The sequence below is a fragment of the Mesoplodon mirus genome (assembly GCF_964341445.2).
Source record: "Mesoplodon mirus genome assembly, chromosome: 3".
Taxonomy (NCBI): domain Eukaryota; kingdom Metazoa; phylum Chordata; class Mammalia; order Artiodactyla; family Ziphiidae; genus Mesoplodon; species Mesoplodon mirus.
The window spans coordinates 23,602,510-23,627,746 of record NC_138978.1 but is presented as its reverse complement, the minus strand read 5'-3'; the positions used below and the strand labels follow the sequence as shown (position 1 = coordinate 23,627,746).

Sequence of the window (25,237 nt, the reverse complement as noted above, 5' to 3'; positions counted from 1 at the left end):
CAAGAGAACCCAGACTACCAGCGGGTCCCACACAAGGTGATAAGGTGAGGCACAAAAATAAGGCTGTAGCTGGGAGCTCAGAGGAGATGACCCCGGCTGGGAAATTCAGGAGTTCCTGAGAGAGAATGCGTATATGTAATCTTAGAAGGATGAGTGGAGAGAAAGGGGAAGGTAACCCAGGCAAAGGGAGGAGGCCTTGAACAAAGACTTACAGGTGTGAACGTGTGAGGAAAACAGGTGACCTTGTTTGTCTTTGAGGGAAAGGAAGACGGTGACAAGATGTGAGGCTGCGGGTTGGCAAAGTCCTGGTTTGAAGAGTCCTTTATTGTCCTCGATTCTGGATCCTCCACATCTCAGCCCTTCATATCTAGTAACCAAAATGGGTAGCAAAGCTCCAGGAATGGGAGCCTTCAGGGGCTGGTGAACCCCAGATTTCTGGAGCAGACCCCTCCCCAAAACTCCACAAACGCGCGATTCCCGGCTCCCAGCTCTAATTTGGACCCTCCTGGGGGGTCGGTGGCAGAGACGATCATAATAGTGTTAGTGCCAATTCGGTAGTGGTCATAGCGGCTTCGTTTATTGAGCACTTTCTATATGCCAGGAACTTTGCCAAGCGCTTTGTGACCATTTCAAATATACTTTGATCACCGAGAGGTGTGTCTGCGGTCCCGAGAGGCACAGTCTGCCTGGAACCCACACTCCAAAAACCCTCGCGCGTCTGCTCTGTAATCCAGCCTCTCGACTCCTTTAAATAACTTTTTGACCTTTATTCAGCAGGTTCTCTGATCTCCCATCCCAGTCCTCAGTCGCCCAGTCTTCACTAGCCTCCCGGCCTCCACAGGGGCCACGAGGCCGCCCCCTCCCCGTCCGCCGCCTGCGCTGGGAAGGGCCTTCAGGATCTTTTTGTTCCATCCTCCCAAGGTTCATGAGGGGAAACCGAGATCCAAAGGGAAGGGTTTGCCCAAAAGCACCCGGCGCGTGAGAGGCAGGGTGTCCCCGCCCGTGCCTGGGTCCAGCCCCGCGCTCACCCCTTGCCCTTCCCCGGACCCCGGACTCCACCAGAGCCTGCTCACGAGCGGCGGCAGTCACACCTCGGACTCGCGCGGCGGGCCGCGGGCGCGCTGGCAGCCGTACAACCACTGGATGACGCGCGCGTTGCGCTCCACCACCGACACCTGGGGGCGCCCGTCCCGCGCCGAGCCCGCCGCTTCCGAGCCACCGCCCTCCGCACGCTCCCGGTGTTCTGCGCCGCCGTCGCTGGACGTCCAGTCGCTGGCGTCCCCAGAGCCGGGCGGCGGCGACGTTCCGGGCTGGGGGCTGGTGTCGGCGCCCCAGCTCTGCGGAGAGAAGCGCTCGGCGCCCAGCACCTCCACCAGCGCGCGCTCCAGACCGCAGTAGTTGAAGAAGCGCTCCTTCTCCGACAGGGGCAGCGAGCACGTGGGGCACAATGCCCGCTTTCCCGCTGCTTCTGGGGCATCTTGGGGCGCGGCCCAACCCCCAGGAGCCGCGGGTCGCTCCGTTGAGCCTGGGCTGCTTGAAGCGACGTCTCGGGGGGCGCCCAGGAAGAGGCGACGCACGAGCCCCTGGCCCTTGGCGTTCTCTTTGTTCACTGAAGCCTTGCAGTCCCGCTTCTGGCGGTAGAAGATGAGGGAATCAGGCCTTGGCAGCCGCCTGCCACTGCCCCGGCGGGCAGGTCTGGGCGTCCTGGGCGATGGAGGGGGCCCCAGCTCGTTGCAGGGGTGCGGGGTGAGCGGCCCGGGACCCCCACGCAGAGCTGGCTCCTGGCGTCGCGCTATCACCTGGTGCGTCTTGACGTACTTGGCTTTGTCGGCCTCCAGCCTCTCCACAGCGCTGGGGGTCCGTCCCCTGGATGGGGTGGAGGGAGAGGCCAGGAGCATCTTAGCAGAACTGGGCAGGACAGTGCCCCATAAGCCACTGGAGGTAGGCAGATAGTTGAGGAGCTGAGAGCAATTGGCTGGGGCCTCCTGGGACCTGCGGAGAAAGAGGAATGGTCAGGGGGAGAGTAGGAAATGTCCCTGCCCGTCTCCTGCAGGCATTCCTGGGAATAGGCTCAGCCAGCCACCCCTCCCCCATCCAAGTCAGCCAGGTGCCATGCCCAGGGGTCAGAGGCTCAGGTATCCCTCCCACGCCCGTCCCTCAGAGACAATGGGCAGGGGCTCCCTGGCCACCCAGAAACATATGCCCCTTTGAGGGTGCCCCATTCTGGGGCCACAGGGCCATGCCAAGCAAGCATCAGCAAGCAGGACACTTGGAAAAGGAAATGGGGCTGGTCCCTGCCCAATTCCCGAAAGTAGCCTCAACCGGAAAAAATACCTCTTCCCAACCTAGCAACTTTGAGTCCAAGACAAGGAGGCTTCCCAGCCACATGCTGGCTCCAGCAGGACCCACCCATCCCGCCCCCAAACACAGAGGTCAGGGATATAACCACAGGGTAGGAGCCTCCAGTAATTGCAGCCAACTGCCCTGCCCAGGCCCAGCAGGGCCATCAGGGAAAGAGAGGGAGATGGTCACCAGGTCACTTCAGCCAGCTACCTGCCACCTGTTCTGTGCCCCCTGCGAAGGGAATTCCACAATGCCCAACTGTATACATCACCTTGTTTACCTCTGCATTTCCATTTCATAGAAGAGAAAACTGGCCCTGAGAGGAGGAGGCTTGTTCAGGTCTTACTGAGAGTTTGGGCCCAGGATAGGGAACCCAGATCTCTTGCTTTGCAGTCCAGAACTTGTTCAAAATGAGTATCTCACTTGCCTGTCAAAACTTTCCTCTATGTTTTGCTTCTATTCCTGCTGCTATAAAACCAAGCACTTTCTGCTAGAGATTGGCCCCTTATCTCACTAAAAATTTCCTTCCACTAATTCTTCCCAATAACCTGTGTTCCCAGAAATCTGCCCTCAGGGTCCCTCATCCTAAAACCCGTGACCCTTCTCATCCAGCTCCCTTCTGCTGGGGAAGGGGGGCCGGAGGGGTTGTAAATCAAGAGCTGACAGTTCCCTTGGCAGTAACAGAATGGGCCACCCACACGGCTCAGTACACTCTACCCCATCCCCGTTTCCCTGCTCCCCCCCATCCTCCATTCAGCTGAGAGGGACACATCAGTTCTGGGGGCTGAGGAGACCTCGGGTCTGCAGGCAACAAAGGAACAGAACTTGCCAGGGATGGGGGGAGGGGAGCCCTGGTAAGGGGCCTTGGGGCAGAGACTCTGCCAACCCTACCCACCCCAGGGCAGCCTGTGTGTATACACACACACCAACACCCACCCACTCCCCCCCCACACACACTTACATACACCCATCTAGGGTCTAGCAAGTCAGTCCATAGGTAGTTGGTGACTGGGAAACCAGGCAGCAAGGAAAGCCTAGCAGTGCCCTCCTTCCTGCCTCCCAAGGACTAAACTTGGCAATAGGTCAGATTCCAAGGTCCCAGGAGGGCACTGTGCCTGTCTGACTTCAAGGGTACCCTCCTGTCCCCTCCTTCTCTTCCGAGCGCTGTGCAGGCGGCTATAAAAAGTTCCTAAACACAGGGACGAAAATAGTTTGCTGTCCACTGCCTCTTCCCTGCCTTCTGGGCTGCCTTGGTGCCCAACCACAGACATTCCACCCTAGAAGCCTGGCAGACATCTTTGTGCCCGCCATCCCTTTGCCCACCCTCTCCCAGTACTGGGGTTAGTGGTCCGAACTTTGCCCAAGCATTTGGCTTTGGATGCAGATGCAGGCTAGGGGACTGTGCTCACTGGCTTTGTGCCAGCCTCCTTGCCCTTGGGTCCCTGGGTGCCCTCCCACCCCAGCCCTGGGCTCAGGATGCACTCACCTCTGCATGGTGAGGCTGAATGCCAGGGTCCCCAGGCAGGTCCAGACTGAAGGCAGGAGGGACAGCAGGGACTGGAAGTAACTTTGGTGGCAGCCAAACCTCATGCTACACAGGAAAAGCCAAGAGAGCCTCCACCCCCCCAGGTTAACCCTTGCCTTCCTGACCTGGAGCCTGGCCTCTGTTAACTCCTTCCTGGTCACAGTCTCAGTGCTGGAGAGGACCTTTGGACCACATCCAGCTCCTTTACTTTACAGATGGTCAAACGGTCCCTGACAGGTTAAGTGATTTGCACAGAGGCACAGTGAGCTTGGGGCACAGCCAGCACCCCAGACAAGGTCTCCTGATTCCCAAGCTTCCTCCAGAGGCCTGGGGTGGGGACATGCGATTCACGTGGGGTCAGCCCCCTCTGCTGGGCCTTGGCAGATCCTCCTCATTCAGATGAGAAGGCGCAGGGTTCTAGTTAACCAGCTTTTCCCCTCTGTAGCAGGTTGAGACCTGTCCTGGTCCAGGTGTGTGGATGGTGTCAAGCTTGCTCTCCCGAGGGGTGAGGCCAGGAATCTGCAACCTAAAGGCGGGGGCAGTGGTGCTGCAGATGTGCCGGGTGAGCCCCTCCCAGCAAGTCTTGGCATGAAGGTCACAAGGGAGCCCATTGGAGCTGCCTCTGCTCAAGGTCCTCTGATGGCAAATGGGATTGTCTGGGAAGAGGTTGATGAAGGGATGATTCTGGGGCCAAGCCTGGGTAAAGGACCTCCTTCCTTCTCTGCCCCCATTGGGAAATTCTAGAGCTAGCACAGCTTCTTATTTGACACCTCATGTCTCAAGGGGGAGCCCAGGCTCCACAATGCTGGTTCCAAGAGAGCCCCTCTTCTCTCCCCAGTGGGTAAACTCTGCAGTACCCAGAGCTCAAAGACCAATGTCCTTGCCAAGAGGTTCCTGCACCACCACCCCATGGCCACTTTTCACAAATCCCTTTCCCTCCCTTCTAGCACTTTTTAATGTTTGCAAAGCACATTCACACCTGTGCTCTCTGATCTCCTTTGTCCCTCCCAAGGACCCTAAACAGAGGACCCAGCAGGAGTGACCACCCCACTTTATGGGTAAGGAAACAGGATTAAAGGGGGGGTACTTATTTCCAACCCAAATCCACTCTTTCCACTGTACCTTCTGCCTGTCAAGTAAGGTAATAAGTCTGAAAACCAAAAGGCCCATCTCCTGGTAAGAGATTTTTATTACCTAGTTAGAGGGAGTATTTTTTTTTGTTCATGATAGATAGTTCCATATTGTGTTGTTACAGCACTCTACAAAATGCTCCCATATACATTATCACAGTTCATCCCCAGGACTATGTTTCGGAAGTAGGTTTGTTATTTTCTCCATTTGACTGCTTAAGAGACTGAGGCTCAGATATGTGAAATGACTAACCCAAGCTCACACAATTAGGAAGAACGGCTAATTTTTATTGAGAGACTAATATATCCTAGGGCACTGTTCTGAGTACTTCACACAATGATTAACACATTTAATCCTCAAAACAACCCAATTATTTTCCTAATTTTATAGATGAAGTTTGCAGGTGCAGGCCAGTAGCCCTGAGATCTGGTCATGAAGGGGTTAAGCATGAGGCCGGGCAGGGCCCAGCTGGGATGCTGTCAATGGCAGGAAACCTGGCCTGTGAAGGAGGGGGAGGATGGGGCTGTTGTGTCTGACTCTTATACAACCCCCATCCCTTTGGTCTTAAAGGAGCTTCCCGGTTGGGTGGCAGGGCAGGCAGGGGCCTCCTTCTCAGCTCCGGACAGACACTGGGCTACAGAAAGAGGGGGATTCAGAGTACAATGCAGGTGCTGCCCTGGGGTAGCCCCCAGTCTGATGAGGGTGACTAAAAGTGAGCCCACCTCCCCTCAGGAGTGCTCAGAGTAGGGAGACACAGCCCCAGCCCTGGGAGTCCCCAGTCAGAAGGGCCAGACACAGCCCTGCCCTCAGGAGTCTGGGGGTGGGGACTGGTCAAAGAGCCCTGCTTTCAGGAGCTCCCAGTCTGAGGGGTGATGGTACCCTATCCCAGGATGTCAATAGACACATACTACCATCCTGGAGAGCAGAGTCATGGGGGCGAGGTTTGACTGGATTGGCTTTCGGCTGAGCGAGCCCTGAAGGAGTCAGCCCTGAAAGAGGTGGGAGGTGGGGGAGATCGTGGGAGATCCAGCTGCCTGCCCTGCCTGTCTCTTGGTCACACTTGACTTGAACTGGATCATCTGTCTTTCTGGTCATGGGTCCCCAGGGAGAGCCTTAAAGTGACTCCTTCTGGCCCTAGAGCCAGGACCTTTGTTGAGGGGGGAGGCCAAATCTGAGGGATGTTTCCTTCCTATTTCCGAGCTCATTCCCGGATCACCTTGAGGATGAGGGTAGATGGGAATGGCTGAGTCAGAACTGGCTCCTTCCAGGAGAGGGTGGTGGGAGGGTGGGGACACATCTCTGGTCAGTGTCAGGAGTGATGAGGACAGGTCAGGAGAACCTTCAGCTCCAGCCTCAGGCCCCAGATCCACACTGTCGCAGAGGAGAAATGTGTCACTTCCCTCACCAGCCAGATACTGCCCCCTCACCACAGGCAAGCACACCTTGGTGCCTCTGATTCTAATCCTGGTCTGTCAGTCACTGGCTCTGAGGCCTCAGGCAAGAACTTAACCTCTCTGAGTTTCCTTCTGTGTAAAATGGGAGTAAGACCAGCTTTTGTGTGGCGCAAAGAAGTGGTGCCTGAGAAAGCACCTGGTGCCTCAGGTGCTTGTAAATTTCAGTCTTGGCTTCTCAGGTCTCGCCCTCCAGCGCCTTCCCTGACCCCAACGGCCTAAGTCTTTTTTTCTCATCCCACAGTCTCACTGTCAGCCACATCACCAAGTCGTTTTGAACACTGCCCTGTGCAGCAGATGGGTCAGACCTGGCTTTTGCTCTCAGGGAGCTCACCCTGCTGCAGGGGTGGGGGGAACAGAAGTGTGAAGGACTGATCACAGCTCAAGTGTGAGCAGCGCTGCTGTTAACAAAGTTGAAAAAAGCAGGGGCACTTGGGGGGGGCATCTGTTCTGCCCGGGCTGGGGTGGGAAGCTTTCAAAGAGGAGGGGGTATCAGATCTGGGTCTGGAGGGGATTTCTGATGGGGGTGGGATGGGAGGGAGGGGAGGCTGTAGAGGGCAGGGTTGGGGGGGGCGTTGAGGGAGGGATGGTGAGAGCAATAGGCTAAGGGGACGGCAGGAGCCAGGGTCTCAGTGAGGGCAAGAGGCTAGGGAAGGCGGCTGCTGAGAGAGAAGGGGGGCCGGTGCTCAAGAGGACTTAGAGAGAAGAGGGGGTACAGGGAAGAGAGGGGTTTCTGTGAGGAGATGGGCGCAGGGAGGCGATGGGGACACCGAGCAAAGGCAGGCTCAGTGAGAGAAGGGGGCTTAGAGGAGAGGTGGGGCCTCAGGGCAGGGGACGGGGGTTCAGTGGGAGGTGGAGAGTTCAGAGAGAGGGAGGGGCTCAGACTGGGGTCTGTAACGCCCCGGCACCACAGGAGGAGCCCCCCTACGCCGGCCGTGGGTGAGCCCCGTACCGATTCGAGCCGCTATCCCCTAATTCCGGGCTTTCCGTTTCGGAAGGAATCTCGGCCACAACAATAGCCTGGCTCCCGCGCCCTCTCCCGCCGAGGGGTGTGGCTTCTGGGCAGAGCCGGCGCCGCCTGCTGCCGGGTACTCGCCGCGGGGGCGGCCGAAGAGGGGAGGAGGGGGTCATTAAACATTTTTCCCCCGGAACACGTACAAGATGCTAACGAACAACGGAAATAAAACAGATAGGATTTCTGCTCTCAGGAGCTTATAACCTAGAGTTAGAACAAAACCAGCTGCATTTACTGAGCGCTTACTCTGTGCTAGGAGCTCTGCTAAGTGCTTGACTCTCAGTACCTCTCTTACTCCTCACAAAACCCCATGTGAAGTGGTGAGTAAACAGAGGCAGAGAGAGGCAAGGTAACTCACCTAGGGTCACACAGCTTGCAGATGGTAGAGCTGGGACTCCAGAGCCGGCTCTTACCCACTGAGCAGCACTGCCTGCCTCGATTCTACCCCTCAGGCGGGGCTCAAGCAAGTCTGCTCTCCCTGCCCGCTGGCCCTCCTGCCTTGCTTTTCTGTTGGCTGGGCAGGACTTCCAAGTCTTCTGGACCCAAGCAAGGATTGGAAGGAGGTCAGCCCCAACTGCATTGTGCTCCAGGCCTTATCACCTACACTTGCATCATCCCGTCTTTATCAACAACATCTCCAGCATTCTACCTTCCACCACTGTCTTCACTAAGTGGCCTTTAGATAGAGCACAAGGAACAAAAAGCATCCAGTCTACACTAAGCAAAGTAGAGGAACACGTGGAAGGGAATCAGGGGCTTCTCATAGAAAAGCAATGGCAAGAAATCTATCCTCCTACCTTGACAAATACACTTTCATAATGACACACTGAAAAATATGTTTTGATTTTTTTATACAGAGAAAGTCATCAAAGTACCAAAGATGATTGAATTTAATTATCATTGAGCATACATAGATGTTTTGTTAGATGAGGGTCAGCAATGTTAGATGAGCGAAAAAACAAAGATGTGAATAATTAATACATTATTATATCTTCATTCCATAAAACCTATTTTTCTTGCCTTGATTTCAGCAAAATTACCAATTGTGTTGCTATAACTAAATTTTCACATAATTTGTATTCTGCTGATAGTAGTGTCTAATTAGACCACTTTTACTTAGTCTGTTATTTTATTTTTTCAGTTTTTTAAAATTTCAATTTGAGGAAACTTTGTTCTGCTGAGGTAGTAGAAGTTAGAATTGAAAATAAATTTTCAATACTTAATACTTAAATTTAGAGATGAATTATAAATGGTACATAACATGTTCAAATATTTAAATGGTATGTATATGATAAATTATCATCAGCACAGAACATATTACAATGTATCTTAATGACATCATATAAATCCCTATATCTTATATCATGACTTTTACCATCTCATTAAGCAATGTCTAGATTCATAACAGTAAAGAATTGGCAAGAATACTTCTTCCATATTATGCTTCGCCTTCATTTACAAATTTAAGTGTAAAATGCATTGTTTAATGCTGCAGAATGTTCCTCAGCCATCATACGCTACTATTGCAAATACCATGCTACCCACTGGAGCACGAAGTGAAGCAAGAAAATGGATGCTAGCACTTTCTGGGAAACAATACTCCCTTACAAACGAATCTACGCATTAATGCTCTCTGAGAGGAAAGATTTGACCAGTTAATTAATCTGCATTTTCTCTTACCTAAGGGCTTTCCCCAGTCTCCCCACACTCCAAACAGTGGCTGTCTGCAATTTCAGCAGCAGTGCAAACCTTCCGGCAGAGCGATGCAATCGTCTTTTGTTTGGAGGACAAGGTAAGAGGTGTGGAGAAGCGTCTGTTTCCCTGGGGCCGAATGGTGTTAGGGCTGAGTAGATGCTGAGGGTTTGAGTTTACACTGTGCAGCGCTGAGCACTGTGTCCTGAGTGGCAGATGCCCATGTGGTCCTTAATAAATGGCTTTTGGGGTACTTTTTATATCAAGGGCCCTTTATGGGTGGGAGCCTCTCTGGTCACTTGTAAATGTAGCACTGAGCTATGGCCACGGAGGTGTTGTGTCACACTGAACATACCCAAAGGTGAGAACCTACCCTTTTATATGTGAAGAGGGCAATTCCCAGAGAAAGTGGAGGTTGAGGACTGGGCGGACACCCCAAGAGGTGGGCATTATAACCACCATCTCTCACACCACCATAGCATTATAACCAACACCTTAATATCACCACTGGATTATAACCACCACCTTCTCCAGGGCCGTTGTCAGGTTCCCCATCGTTCCTAGGACTGGAAACATCTGCAGTTTTGACCGTTCAGCAATTACTCATCTTTCTCCTGGCACTCTTACCCTGATCTTGGCCACTTTTCTCCCACTCTCAGTCCCTGTGCTCCCAGAGTGGGGTAACATGACTCAGTGGGGCACTTGACCTAAGTGTGGGTCAAAAAGCCTATCACATTTCTCTGGCTACAGTACGTCATTTAAAGCTGGACATGTAACTTGATTACAGCCGATGAGACTTTTGCTGAGACGACTGAGACAAAGCTTCCCTCTGTTCTCTGCTGTGCAAGAACCTGGGAAGACAGAGCCCTGAGAGGACAGCCTGCCTGAGGACAGAGTCAGCAGAGAAGAGACAGTGAAAACCAACCTGGATGAGTGGAGCCTCCATATCTCATCACGTGTGAAGCAAACCTACACGTCGTCTTGACACTGGGTAAGCCAGTACATTTCTTTTTGGCTTAACCCTGTTGGGTTGATTTTTTAGTCACTTACAACCAAGATCAACCAGAAGGAAACACATCATTCTCTCCCCAACTAGGTCACCTTCATCACAGTGCCTGTAGCATTGAACATGTGCAGCCTTGGTTTGCCCACCATTCCGACCCATCTCCACACTAATTTCTCAGGTATGCTGACCAGATATTTCCAGGTTTGTGGTAAAGCTGGCCTGGAAGAGCAGCAGAAGTTCCCATAAGGAGTCAGGAGACCAAAGTTATGGTCCTGACTTGGACATGAACTCACTTTTGGTCTGGAGCAAGTCACTTTCTCTCTCCACCCTCAGATTCTGATCTGTTAAAAGGAGGAAAGTGGATCAGATCAGTGGTTCCCCAAAGCTGTTCCTTGGGTGGATTCCAGTTGGCTACATGAACACTGAGCCTGCGTGTCCGGAGCCTGTGCTCCGCAACGGGAGAGGCCACAACAGTGAGAGGCCCGCGTACCGCAAAAAAAAAAAAAAAAAAAAAAAAAAATATATATATATATATATATATATATATATATAAAGTCAATCATGTCACTTCTCTGCTCAAATCCCAGAAAAGCCTCCTCGTTTCGCTTGAGGGAAAGCTAAAGTCTTCACTGGCTTGCAAGGCTTTACATGACCCGGCCCTGCTAGCTCTCTGACCCGATCTCCTACTATCCTCCCTCTCACCCACTTTACCCCAGGTACCTTTCGCCTCCTGGCCTGTTCCTTGAACACGCCGACTATGTCCACCTTACGGCCTTTGACCCTCCACCTGGAATGCCCTTCCTCTAGTTCTCCGCTTTGATACCTCTTTTACTTCCTTAGGACTTGGTTAATATCTCACCCAGTGAGACCAACCCTGACCTTGTTTATTAAGTCAGCCAGCCCCTTTCTGCAGCATTCCCAATCCTTTTTACTCTGTTCTACTTTTTCTTTGCTTCTTCTTTGTTTCAACTTATCACATTGTAACATACTAATTTACTTGTTTGTGCTCATAAATATCTCCCCGCCCCCAACTAGAATGTAAGTTCAATGAAGGCAAGGATCTCTGTTTGGTTCACTGATATATCCCAAGTGCCTGAAACAGTGCCTGGTGCCCAGTGGGTGCTCAATACATTTGTTTCATGAATGAATTTTTTTAAAATTTAATTTTATTTATTTTTTTATACAGCAGGTCCTTATCAGTCATCAATTTTATACACATCAGTGTATACATGTCAATCCCAATTGCCCAATTCAGCACACCACCACCCCCACCGCTCTCCCCACTTGGTGTCCATATGTTTGTTCTCTCCATCTGTGTCTCAATTTCTGCCCTGCAAACTGGTTCATCTGTACCATTTTTCTAGGTTCCACATATATGCGTTAATATATGATATTTGTTTTTCTCTTTCTGACTTACTTCACTCTGTATGACAGTCTCTAGGTCCATCCACCTCCCCACAAATAACTCAATTTCGTTTCTTTTTATGGCTGAGTAATATTCCATTGTATATATGTGCCACATCTTCTTTATCCATTCATCTGTTGATGGATACTTAGGTTGCTTCCATGACCTGGCTATTGTAAATAGAGCTGCATTGAACATTGTGGTACATGACTCTTTGAATTATGGTTTTCTCAGGGTATATGCCCAGTAGTGGGATTGCTCGGTCATATGGTAGTTCTGTTTTTAGTTTGTTAAGGAACCTCCATACTGTTCTCCATAGTAGCTGTATCAATTTACATTCCCCCCAACAGTGCAAGAGGGTTCCCTTTTCTCCACACCCTCTCCAGCATTTATTGTTTGTAGATTTTTTGATGATAGCCATTCTGACTCGTGTTAGGTGACACCACACCTCACTGTAATTTTAATTTGCATTTCTCTAATGATTAGTGATGCTGAGCGTTCTTTCATGTGTTTGTTGGCAATCTGTATATCTTCATCAGAGAAATGTCTATTTAGGTCTTCTGCCCATTTTTGGATTGGGTTGTTTGTTCTTTTGATATTGAGCTGCATGAGCTGCTTGTAAATTTTGGAGATTAATCCTTTGTCAGTTGCTTCATTTGCAAATATTTTCTCCCATTCTGAGGGTTGTCTTTTGGTCTTGTTTATGGTTGCCTTTGCTGTGCAAAAGCTTTGAAGTTTCATTAGGTCCCATTTGTTTATTTTTGTTTTTATTTCCATTTCCCTAGGACGTGGGTCAAAAAGGATCTTGCTGTGATTTATGTCATAGAGTGTTCTGCCTATGTTTTCCTCTAAGAGGTTTATAGTGTCTGGCCTTACATTTAGGTCTTTAATCCATTTTGAGTTTATTTTTGTGTATGGTGTTAGGGAGTGTTCTAATTTCATTCTTTTACATGTAGCTGCCCAGTTTTCCCAGCACCACTTATTGAAGAGGCTGTCTTTTCTCCATTGTATATTCTTGCCTCCTTTATCAAAAATAAGGTGACCATATGTGCGTGGGTTTATCTCTGGACTTTCTATCCTGTTCCATTGATCTATATTTCTGTTTTTGTGCTAGTACCATACTGTCTTGATTACTGTAGCTTTGTAGTATAGTCTGAAGTCAGGGAGTCTCATTCCTCCAGCTCCGTTTTTCTTTCTCAAGATTGCTTTGGCTATTCGGGGTCTTTTGTGTTTCCATACAAATCGTTAATTTTTTTGTTCTGGTTCTGTGAAAAATGCCATTGGTAGTTTGATAGGGATTGCACTGAATCTGTAGATTGCTTTGGGTAGTATAGTCATTTTCACAATGTTGATTCTTCCAGTCCAAGAACATGGTATATCTCTCCAGCTGTTTGTATCATCTCTAATTTCTTTCATCAGCGTCTTATAGTTTTCTGCATACAGGTCTTCTGTCTCCTTAGGTAGGTTTATTCCTAGGTATTTTATTCTTTTTGTTGCAGTGGTAAATGGGAGTGTTTCCTTCATTTCTCTTTCAGATTTTTCATTAGTGTATAGGAATGCAAGAGATTTCTGTGCATTAATTTTGTACTACTTTACCAAAGTCATTGGTTAGCTCTAGTAGTTTTCTGGTAGAGTCTTTAGGATTCTCAATGTATAGTATCATGTCATCTGCAAACCTGCATTGTAATTTAACTTCTTTCTCTGCCTAAGCCTCATTCCTGCTCCTTTTCTTCATAGGTGTTTTTCCGCAATAAACACCTTGCACCCCAAATTCTGTCTCATTGTCTGTTTTCAGAAAATCCAGCCATGACACCAGCAGTGTATTACCCTTGGGACATACTCTTGTTCCAGCCCCCAGGAACAGTTCAGCCTCTCTCCAGCTTCCCTTCAGAGATCCCCAGGCCATCTGAAGGGGGCTTCTGAGCAGCTCCTCCCAAACATCTCTTTCTACTTTATTACAAATTTGGACACCCTTTCCCACTTCCTCCCTTCAACGTTTGTTCTACAAACAAATATTAAGCACCCACTAGTTCCAGAGCCTTGATAATGTTTCAGTGCCTTCAGGTGAGAACTGAGAATAAGTTTTTGTGCCATAAAGGCCCTGGATCCTGAGTCATCTGCTCCCCTTTGGCTTCCGGAGGTTCCAACCATAGTCAGAGAGGCTGCGCTTGCCATCCTCTGATCTAAAAGAGATTGGTCATCAGGAGGTGGGAGCCCAGGCCGTCTTCTTTACTGATGTACTGTGGGATCTACGGTCAATCACTTACCTTTAGAGACTGACCCTAGCAAGGCTCTGAGATGAGGTGAGCTCTTGGCACTGTAAGGCACAGGCCACAATGAAAATTTTGCTTCCAAATTACCCCACCCTACCGTACATCGTATATAGGAAGCAAGTCTGTGGAACTGAGGGGATGTAGAGGTGCCGACTAGGGAGTGCTTTACCTAAGGACACCCAGAAAGTGCAAGTCTGTGTTTGAGCAAGGTATTCCAGGCACATCCACCAGAGGGCAGCCTTCACCCCTCTAGCTTTCCAGATCTGCCTTCACCTGCGGGCTCTCTTCCCAGCTCCAATAGCCCAAGGGTCCACACCACGGCTGGCATAATGTGCCCTCCCTGGACACCCTTAGTGCTGCTGCTCCACCAGGTGACCACTCTGACGGTTATTTACCTTGACCCTTGGTGCTTTGTAATACCAGTTAACTGGTAAAAGCAATGATCCTTCATTTATGTTTTTCCCCATAGTTTATGAAATATCTTCACAAACATACTCTTCTGGTTTGCAAAGCAACTTGGAAAAATAATTTATTATTATGACCATTTTTAGAAGCGGTAACTGAGGCTCACAGGTTGAGTGGCTCGACCAAAGTCACATAGTAAGTTACTGCTGCTGCTGCACTAACATCTAGTGAGCACTCGCTGTGTGACAAGGATGAGGTTAAGCGTTGATTTATTTAATTCTACAGTAAATAAGACAGTGAAGTAGGGATAGACAAATAGATGACTGGAACATATAGAGCTTATTAACTGTACAGTTTAAATTTCCCATGTCCTTACTGAATTTTTGTTTACTTGACCTATCAATTACTGTTACAAATTTAACAATTTGTGTTAAAATATTCCACGGTGGGATGGTGGATTTGCCCATTTCTCTCTGTAGTATTTCGAGGCTAAGGTATTAGTGCACACCACCTTAGAAATGTGCCTTCTCTCTGTGGTGAATTGAAGTTTAACAACTTGTAGTGACCCTCTTTATCTCTAGTGATGCTTTTTGCCTTACTATAGTTATTTTGTCCTCTTTATTTTTATTTATTTTTTGCCTAGTATTTCTTTGTTCAAACTTTGTCATTCTGTGTTCTTACATTTTAGATCTGTCTTTTGTAAACAGAACATTGCTGGATTTTGTTTTATTTGGTCTGACATCCTTTATCTCTGGAAAATTTAGCTCATCCAATGAGATTGATATATTTTTATTTATTTCTCTCATCTTGTAATGTGCATTATATTTGTTGAACTTTCCCTCTCTCTCTCTTTTTTTTTTTTTTTTTTTCTTTTTGCGGTATGCGGGCCTCTCACTGTTGTGGCCTCTCCCGTTGCGGAGCACAGGCTCCGGACGCGCAGGCCCAGCGGCCATGGCTCACGGGCCCAGCCGCTCCGCGGCATATGGGATCCTCCCAGACCGGGGCACGAACCCGCATCCCCTGCATCGGCAGGCGGACTCTCAACCACTGCGCCACCAGGGAGGCCCTCTCTCTTTTTAAAACATTTTTTTTTTGGATTGATCTCCCCACTCCTCACCTCTGTTTGTTTGGAGGTTGTAGGCTCTTGTAATGGTTACCTCAGCAATTCTAACCTAATATCTGCTGAGTTTTCTATTCCAATTAACATATTTTTGTATTTTCAGAAATTGTATTTGGTTCTTTTTCCAAATGTACTAGTTCCCACATAGTATCAAGTTTCTCTTTTATTTCTTTAAATACATTAAACAAGTTTATTTTATATTGTGTGTCTGGTAATTCCAATATCTTTGAAGGTGTGTTTCACCACCTCTCAGTTCTACTTGTTCTCCCTTATGGTGCCTTGTTACCTTGTGTGTTTGGTGACTTTTTTTTTTACCATGAGCTGCTCATATTGCCTAGAAATTTGTGAGAGGCCTGTGTTGAAATTGAGTTCCTTCAGAGACAATGTGCATTTATTGCTGTCAATAACGTGCTGGTGCCATCAGCCCACACCACTTTAAATTCTCTGTTTGAGGATTTTAGGATTATATAAGTAATGTGATTTGACTTCAGATTTTATGAGGGAACTGACTTGTAAATTATGAATTCTTAAAGGAGAATTTTGTTTTCCCCTCTTCCCCGGGCCAGAGTTGATATAGGAAATTTTCAAATCTCCTCCTTTCTGAGTGTGAGGGTTTACTTGACATTGGCTCTTGCATTGTACTTATAATCCTTTGGGATATCCTATTAGAGTTCTATCTGGGAGGGGCCCTGGGATTTATCTCCTGTCTCCCATATATCCTTTGCACACACAAAAGGAGGACATTACGGTCTCCAGGCCTTGACAGGCATCCTGTGAGGGTTAAGGACAATTTGGGCATTTACTTTCCCCTCTCCACAGTTCCTGGTTTCACTTCATTTGGGGGCTTGGCATATTCCTTACTTTCACAGCAGCTCAGCAACATCGTAAAAAATAATTTTTAAAAAGCCCCTCTATGCAATATTTTAATTTTTTTCATCAGGAGGGTTACTCAGGTACCCAATTCACTGTATTGTTGGGAAAAAATGTTAAAATGAAATGTTTCATTATAACTCACATTTATTTGTTTTATGACATTTTAGAGTTTTTTATACACTTAATGTTATGAGTTTCATATAGTATGACTTGTATATATTATGATTTATAATGATAATAAATCATTTAATTTGCCCAGCTAACCTAGAGAGGTAGATATTATTATCCCTATTTTACAGATGAAGAAACATAGGCACTGAGTTTTGCCCAAGGTTACACCAACTCTAGGGCTGAACCGGGACTTGGTATAACCATTGGTATTCACCCTCTAAAGGTTAAGAACTTTTGCTAAGAATCTTTGGAAGACATGGACCTCTTTAAGAACCCAATGAAAGCTCTAGACCCTCTTCCCAGAAATGTGTACATTGATACAAATACACTAAAATTTCAGGGGGGTCAAGATTCTCCAAGATCCATCCATGGATTCTACATTAAGAACCCCTGCATGTTACAGTGCAGTGAGGTGGAACAGAAAGGCATTAATTTTTTAGCTTTGATCACAAGTTCATATTTTTCTGCCTGTCTTCAAAGACCCTTCATAATTTGATCTCATTATATTCATCCAACATTTTTTTCCTGACATACATTCCCAGCAGTGGTCCATCTCAGCATCTCCATGATTTCTACTCAATTCTGGGCTTCCTCTGTTTGTACAGTGCAGAGTAGTGATTTAGATCATGGGCTCTCAGGTCAAGATAGCCTGGGTCTGAACTAACTGTGTTCATCAGTTAGTTGATCAGCATCAGATCCTGAACTAACTGTGGACCTTGGGCAGGTGATCTACCCTCTCTGTGTCTCTGTTTCCTTACTTGTAAAATGGTAAAGAATAGTACTTATGTTTCAGGGTTGCAGGGGTCATATGAGTCAATGCATGTGAAGCACTTAAAGCAGTGCCTGGCACATTGTAACTGCTTGATACATTTTTAGGGGTTATTACTATTCTTTCTTATATAGTGTGTCACTATTAGTTTCCTACATCTCATCTGTAAACTGAGAGAGGATTTCTGTTAATAAAATAGTTTTTTTAAGTACCTAACAAAGTGCCCAGCACACAGTAGGGCTAATTTTCTCAAGAGGCAATTTTCCTTTTGCTATTTCAAGGGGGCAATAGAGCTTTCTGTCCTGGAGGCCTATAGCTTCACTTGTCCCAGTAGGGAGACAAGCGCTTTGCTTTTTTTTTTTTTTAATATTTATTTATTTGGTTGAGCCAGGTCTTAGTTGTGGTAGGTGGGCTCCTTAGTTGTGGCATGCGAACTCTTAGTTGCAGCATGCATGTGGGATCTAGTTCCCTGGCCAGGGATCGAACCCGGGCCCCCTGCATTGGGAGCTCAGTCTTACCCACTGCGCCACCAGGGAAGTCCCCAGGTGCTTTGCTTTTCAAGTCTCAAGGGCAATGAAATGGCTCAAAGTGTTGAAAGACAGGGAAGTGAGCAACCTTAAAGAATAATTCTTCTCCACAGCCCACTGTAGCTCACACGTACAGACATTCCTTTGGGAAGGACTGGAAGTACCAAGTGTCCTCCTCCAGTCACTGGTATTGATATGATTAGAGCAGAGGGGCTGAGGGCCCACCAGATCTCTCATCAGCTTCAGGAATCCTGTCTGCTAAAATGGAAAAGGCAGGGCCCAAATCAAGCCTCTGGAGCAGGCTGGTTAGTTTGTGAGCCAGCTGGAAAAGGACCAGAGCCCCTGCAGATACAAGTAGTTGTATTCTGACACACAGACCTACATAAGAATGGCTGCCTCTCAGGAGACAACCAGGCAACTCCAGGCTGCATTAGGCTAGTCTCTGACTCAGTTTTCCAAACCCTTTGGTGTTCATTCTTTTCTTTTTTTTTTTTTTTTTTTTTGCGGTACACGGGCCTCTCACTGTTGTGGCCTCTCCCATCGCGGAGCACAGGCTCCGGACGCGCAGGCCAGTGGCCATGGCTCACGGGCCCAGCCGCTCCGCGGCACGTGGGATCTTCCCGGACCGGGGCACGAACCGGCAGGCGGTCTCTCAACCACTGCGCCACCAGGGAAGCCCCTCTTTTCCTTTTAATATCCACCCAATTTACCCTGCACCCAGAGTTCTCCTTATGTGAGTAGAATAGTGGTTCGTAGTCTTTTGGACCTCTTTAAGAATCTGCTAAAATTTATGGAACATCTCCATGGAAAAATTCATGTATACATAAAATTTTGCTTACAATTCTAGGGAGTCTGCTGACAATCCTGGAGCCCTCTGTTGGATTCCTGCTTAAGAAGCCCTCCCCTAGAGCAAAATACCTGATAATGATTTATCTCTTCTGTTTCTCAGAAACACAGTTAAGTTCTAACATGAGGTAGAAGGAACCTGAGGGTGAAGACAGGGGTGGGGTGCTGCTGGTTGGTAGAAGGTAAGTGAATCTGAAAGACCATACTTTGACCTAATCTACCTATCCCAAAGTCTGACCGATGCTCTTTCAGTTGCAACATTTCATCCTATCTTCACATTAGGGTCACTAATAGTTTAAAAATATTAGTGTGAGTACTCTACCTACTGAAATTCTCACTTAATTAATATGAGATGGACCCTGGGCATCAGTTTTTTAAACATTTACACGACTTTATTGATGCAAAATAAAATACATTTAAGTATATAGTTTGGAAAGTTCTGATATATATATGAAACCCATGAACATACCCATTTTCCCCAAAATTTCCTCCTTATGCACCTCTGTGGTCCATGCTCCTACCACCTACCCCACTTCATCCCCAGGCAACCACTGAGCTGCTTTCTAGTATATTTGTTCTAGATTTTATTAATGTGAAATGTAGCCATACAGTATGTACCTCCCCAGGGGAGGGGCCTGGCTGCTTTTACAATATCATTAAAGATGCATTTGTTCCTTTTTATCGCTGAATAGTTATAAGGGAGTTTGGGCATACTGCCCAGACTGAGGGCATACTCCCCATAGGACTGACCTCACTGTAGACATCAAAAGCAACTTCTGAGAGTCCCAGGGTCACCCTCACTTCCCAGGTGCTAACTACAAATTCAGGAGTTCCCAGGACCACCCCTAGGTTCAATAATTTGCTGGAAGGACATGCAGAACTCAGTAAAGTGTTATACTTACGACGGCAGTTTTATTATAGCAATTAGACCATTAGAACCAGACCCACTAGAATTGTAAGCAAAGGCAGAGATACACAAGGGCATAGTCTGGGAAGGTTCCAAAAGTGAGGCTTCTATCATCCTCAACACGTTACTCTCCCGGTGTTAAAATGTGACAATACTCACAGAGTACTGCCAACCAGAGAAGCTCATCTGAGCCTTTGGGCCCCTGAGTTTGAATGGGGCTCTGTCACACAGTGCTTGAATGGCTGACCTTTAGTCTCCAGCCCCTCCCAGAGGTTCAGTTCAATTCCTTCAGTCTCCAGTTCCTCTGGAGGTTGGAACTGATGTGATGTGTTCCAAAGCCTTCAGTGTAAATCACATTGTTAAATCTACCATGTTGCTATTTGTCTCATCTGTTCTTTGTTCCCTTTACCTCTTTTTCTGCCTTCTTTTGCAGTGAGTAGTTTTGATGATTTCATTTTACCTCCTTTATTGTCTTATTGGCTATATCTCTTTGGTTTTTTGTTTTGTTTTGCTTTTGGTAATTGTTTTAAGGTTTATAGTATATACCTTTAACTTATTACAGTCTATTTCAAATAATATTATACCACTTCACGTATAGTTTAAGAACATAATGACAGTATACTTTCTTTATCCCTCTGCTGGCCTTTGTGTCATTGTTGTCCTACATTTAATTCTACATATATTATAAATCCCACAATACATTGTTATTATTTTTCCTCTTTTAAAGAGATTTTTAAAGAAAAGTGTTTTGTATTTTCACACATATTTACCATGTCTGTTGCTCTTCATCCTTTGTATAGGCCCAGATCCATCTGCTATCATTTCCTTCTCCCTGAAAAGCTCTTCATCCTTTGTATAGGCCCAGATCCATCTGCTATCATTTCCTTCTCCCTGAAAACCTTCTTTTATTTATTTTATTTTTTTATTTTTTAATATTTATTCATTTTTATTTGGTTGCACCGAGTCTTAGTTGCAGCAGGTAGGCTCCTTAGTTGCAGCTCGCCGGCTCCTTAGTTGCGGCACGTGGGCTCCTTAGTTGCAGCTCACAGTCTTCTTAGTTGCAGCATGCGGGCTCCTTAACTGTGGCATGTAGGATCTAGTTCCCTGGCCATGGATTGAACCCAGGCCCCCTGCATTGGGAGTGCTGAGTCTTAACCACTGTGCCACCAAGGAAGTCCCTGAAAGCCTTCTTTTAATATTTCTTATAGTGCTGATCTACTGGTGATGAGTTCTTCCAGCTTCTGTACTTCAGAAAAAAGTCCTTTTTTTAACCTTCATTTTTTGAAAGGTATTATTTATTTATTTATTTATTTTGTTTTTGCCGTGTTGGGTCTTTGTTTCTGTGCGAGGGCTTTTCTCTAGTTGCGGCGGGTGGGGGCCACTCTTCATTGCGGTGCGCGGGCCTCTCACTATCTCGGCCTCTCTTGTTGCGGAGCACAGTTTCCAGATGCGCAGGCTCAGTAGTTGTGGCTCACGGGCCCAGTTGCTCCACGGCATGTGGGATCTTCCCAGACCAGGGCTCGAACCTGTGTCCCCTGCATTGGCAGGCAGACTCTCAACCACTGCGCCACCAGGGAAGCCCTGAAAGGTATTTTTTTTCTGGGTGTAAAATTCTAGATTTTTTTTTTCTCTAAGTATTTAGAAGATGTCATCCCACTGTCTTCTGGTCTGCATTATTTCCAACAAATCTGTCATCAAATTGTTTTTTCTTCTGTATGTAAGGTATGTTTTTCCTCTGGCTCCATTTAAGATTTTCTTTTATCATTGATTTTAAGTAATTGATATATCTTGGTATAGTTTTCTTGTTCTTGGGCTTATTGAGCTTCTTGGATCTCTGAGTTTCTAATTTTCATCAAATTTAGGAAAAAATTTTGACCATTATTACTTCAAATATTTTCTCCAACTCTCATCTCTTCTTCTGGGATCCCAGTTATACATGGGCCACTTGATGTCTCACAGCTCACTAATGCTGTGCTCATTTTTTTTTCTTTCAGTCTTCTTTTCTCTCTGTTTCATTTTGTATAGCTTATATTGAATTGTCTTCAAGGTTGCTTATCTTCTATAGTGTCTAATTTCTGTGTATTTTTCACCCCAGTAATTATATTTTTCATTTCTCAAATTTCATTTTGGAATATATATATTCCATACCTTCTCTCCTTACCATGCTTATGCTTCCCTCTGCTTTCAAATGTACATACGAAGTATATTTAACATCTTTGTATAGTACTTTATCTGTGTTATTTCTGAGGTCTGTTTCTGCTGGTTGTTCTCTTCAACGTGGGTTGTATTTTCCTGCTTTCTTTGCATGCCTAATACTTTTTAATTTTATGGCAGACATTGTGAATTTTACGTTATTGAGGACTGGAATTTTTGTACTCCTTTAAGTAATTTTGAGCTTTGTCCTGGCACATGAAGTTTCTTAGGGAAAAAAATTTCTTTCAAGATTTACTTTTAAGCTTTGTTAGACAGAGCCAGAATACCCTTTAGCCTAGGACTAATTTGGCCTCACTCCTGATGGATGTACTTCTGTGATGTATTAGGAGATCTCTCCATTCTGGCTGGTGGGAACAGCAATTATCCTTGATCCTGTGTGAGCTGGGAGGGTTGTTCTGCCTGATCCTTTCAGACAGTCTTTCCTGCTCTCAGGTAGTTTCCTCACAAGCATATACTCATCAGTGCTCAGCCAATGTCTTGAAAAAGCTCTCCGCAAATGTCTGGAGTTCTCTCTTTGTTCAGCTCTCTCTCTCCCATGAATTCTAGTTGACCTGGCCTCCCTGAACTCTGAATGATTGCTCAGCAAGATTGCTGGACTTGGTTTAGATGCCCCTTCCCTGTATGGCAGCCTGAAGATTCTCTACAGGAAGCAAGCTGGGGCAATCACAGTGCTCCTCATTTGATTTCCTTCTCCCAGGGATCACTATCCCGCACTGCCAGTTGTCCAATGTCTGACGTTTTAGCTGTATAAGGCAGGAAGAGAAATCTAGGCCCTGTCACCCCCTAATGGCCAGAAGCAGAAGTTATCAGTTTGTTTTTTTTTTCAATCTCCCTAGGTTAAAATTCTAATGTATGGCCGGAGTTGGGAACCACTGTAGTCTAATTCTATTCTTGTTATTGGAGTTTTAGCCACTATTGCCACGCTTTTCTCTGGCCCCCTTGCAGCCGTGCTTCTACTGTCACCTCTCAAATCATGCAGGTTAACTCACATTCTCCTTGCCTTATATGCAAAGCTAGGAGAAATGGCATGACATTCTAGGATTTGGTACTTATGAGTACTCTCCAAATTTCTAGGCATGGTTCTCTACGTCTGAGAGACAGAAATCATGTTATCAGCAAATAGAGGAAAGAAAACTGGGCTAAGGAGATTGTCAGTTAAGAACTATACCTGTGGAGGGTATAAGGCAAAGAGTCAGGCAGGACAGGACATTATAGTCATGGAATACAAGATATTTTTCAAATATTGTAAAAATATAAGCTAAATTAAATAAAAAACAAACAAACAAAACTTGCTCTCTATCAGGGGTGTAAATTAGCAGTAAAAGCAGCTCAGAGTCATTCCCTGAGTCCTCCAAAGAGAATGGGAAGCAATCATTTGTTGATTGTGCCGTGCCTTTCTACATGCAGCATCTCATTTCATCTTTGCAGTTCTCTGAGTCAGGTATTATCTCTATTTTAAACATGTGGGAAGCTATAGATTTGAGAGGTTAGGGAATTCATGCAAGTCACATAGCTAGTAACAGAAAAGTAGTGTCTGATTTGCAAGTCTGTGTCCTTTCCCTCTCTGTCTCTGACAACAGCTGGCACAATAGCTTCCAGCCCCAATGCATATTTGTTTAAATAAGATTTTTACTTTAGTATAAAAAATCAGTAGAGAAAAGTGTAAAACTTGTAAGTCCAGCTTGATGAATTTTCACAAAGTAAACACACCCCATCTAACCAGCACTCAGGTCAAGAAACAAAGTGGTACAAGTACCCTAGAAGTCTCCTCACATATGGCCCACTTTCAGCCCAGGAGCTATAGCACAGAGGTACTCAGTAGAGCCTATAGCTCAGGGTCCCTTAACTTGGGGTCGATGTGGGCATCTATAAATCTCCTGAAATTATAGGCAAACATTTTCCCGAGGAGAGGATGTAGAGCCTTCATCAGATTCTCCCCAAAGGGACAAGAATAAAAGCTACAACTGAAGACTGGTTCATGGGGAATCTATTCATTCATTCAACGAATCATCAAAATCAGAACACAGTAACAGCAATGGCTACCAGTTGAGAATTTAATGTGCCAGGCACTTTTTTTTTTTTTTTTTTTTTTTTGCGGTACGCAGGCCCCTCACTGCTACGGCCTCTCCCGCTGCGGAGCACAGGCTCCGGACTCGCAGGCTCAGCGGCCATGGCTCACGGGCCCAGCCTCTCCTCGGCATGTGGGATCCTCCCGGACCGGGGCACAAACCCGCGTCCCCTGCATCGGCAGGCGGACTCTCAACCACTGAGCCACCAGGAAAGCCCTGTGCCAGGCACTTTATGTGTATTATCTCTGACTCTGACAAAAACCCTGAAATGTAAATATTATCACCTCCATTTTACACATATGGGAACTGAGGCTCAGAATGAAGTGACTTGCCCAAGGCCACACATTAATTATGTAGGTATTTGTGAAAGCTAGTATTCAATATGAGACCTGCTACCTGCCTGTGCTTCTGCAGCGAGACCACAATGCCTTTGGTAACATTAAGTTGCCCAACCTCTGCTCAGAACAAGCCAAGCTTGAAATACCAGGGCTGAACTGGAAATGAAAGAGTGAAGTCCCAAGCTCAGGCAATTTTTTTTTTTTAAAAAAACAACTCCCTTCTAACCAATGACAACGGCAAAAGGGAAAGTGCTGCCTTTAAAAGAGGCACTTGCCCTCAAGAGGTGTGGCTTCCAAGAAGTGTGGCTGGTAGGTTTCTCAAGTGGGAGTTATTATCTAATCAGAACCAACTGTCTATCATTACACTGCACTTTGAGAGGACATCTATGATTGGTCAACCAAGAAAGCAACATTTGAATTTAAAGAAAAGACCAGAACAACCTAGGGTCATTACTTCAGTGAGAAAGATAAAGCTTTGTCAGAGTAAACTCCAACTGGAGTCAGAGATTAGGCACTAAAACCCTGTGTTAAGGTAAAACCTTTACCTCATTAGCTGGTGTTAAGTTGCTATTAATTTCTTCATCAAGAAATCAGCCCCTATTTTAAGTAAAACTCACTGAAAAGATATGTAAAAACTATGTGAAAACGCTTTGTAAACTGCAAAGGAAAAGGCTAGTAAATACAAGTATTTATAGCTTCAAGATTCAAAAACAAAACAAAACAAAACCCTCTAAATATAAAGCAAAATTTACCTGTCTGCAAAGGCTGTACCAGGAGGTGGCAGAGTCAGAAGCAGCCACAATTCTGACACCTACTTTCCTACTCATCATTAGATCACATGTAGAGTTAGTTTTCTGTCTCTCATTTTCCCTCTGCTATTCCATTGGACCACTAAGTACAGTACATCCTCAGTGCTTTGTTTATTCTGGAGAAGACATACATAATAAAACCTATAAAAGAAGAGAAAAAAGTGGCTCAGATGACTTTTTTATAGAAACCATGGTCTCAAGTTAAAGACTGAAAAATTGCATCCTCTTAGTACTTTTACTACACTTCATTCTGAGTCTGGGATGCATCCTCAGCTTAATGAGATAGAAAGAAAAATGAAAAAAGATCATTTATTTCAGGCAATACAAGTTCCTCTAATACAGCAAACA

The 25,237-nt window shown here is 46.3% G+C and overlaps 1 protein-coding gene across 2 annotated transcripts; it reads right to left on the bottom strand.

Moving 5' to 3' along the window:
- Nucleotides 1–412: 412 nt before the first annotated feature.
- Nucleotides 413–24,950, bottom strand: FAM110D (family with sequence similarity 110 member D). 2 transcript variants are annotated; one of them, XM_082612888.1, is made up of 2 exons: nt 24,833–24,950; nt 413–1,992 (listed from the first exon to the last, which is right to left on the bottom strand). In XM_082612888.1, the coding sequence occupies exon 2, from the start codon at nt 1,896–1,898 to the stop codon at nt 1,086–1,088; it is 813 nt and encodes a 270-aa protein (XP_082469014.1). In that variant the 5' UTR covers nt 1,899–1,992; nt 24,833–24,950; the 3' UTR covers nt 413–1,085. The 2 variants fall into 2 exon arrangements, with proteins under 2 accessions (XP_082469014.1, XP_082469013.1); XM_082612887.1 differs by lacking the exon at nt 24,833–24,950 and adding an exon at nt 3,830–3,875.
- Nucleotides 24,951–25,237: the final 287 nt, after the last annotated feature.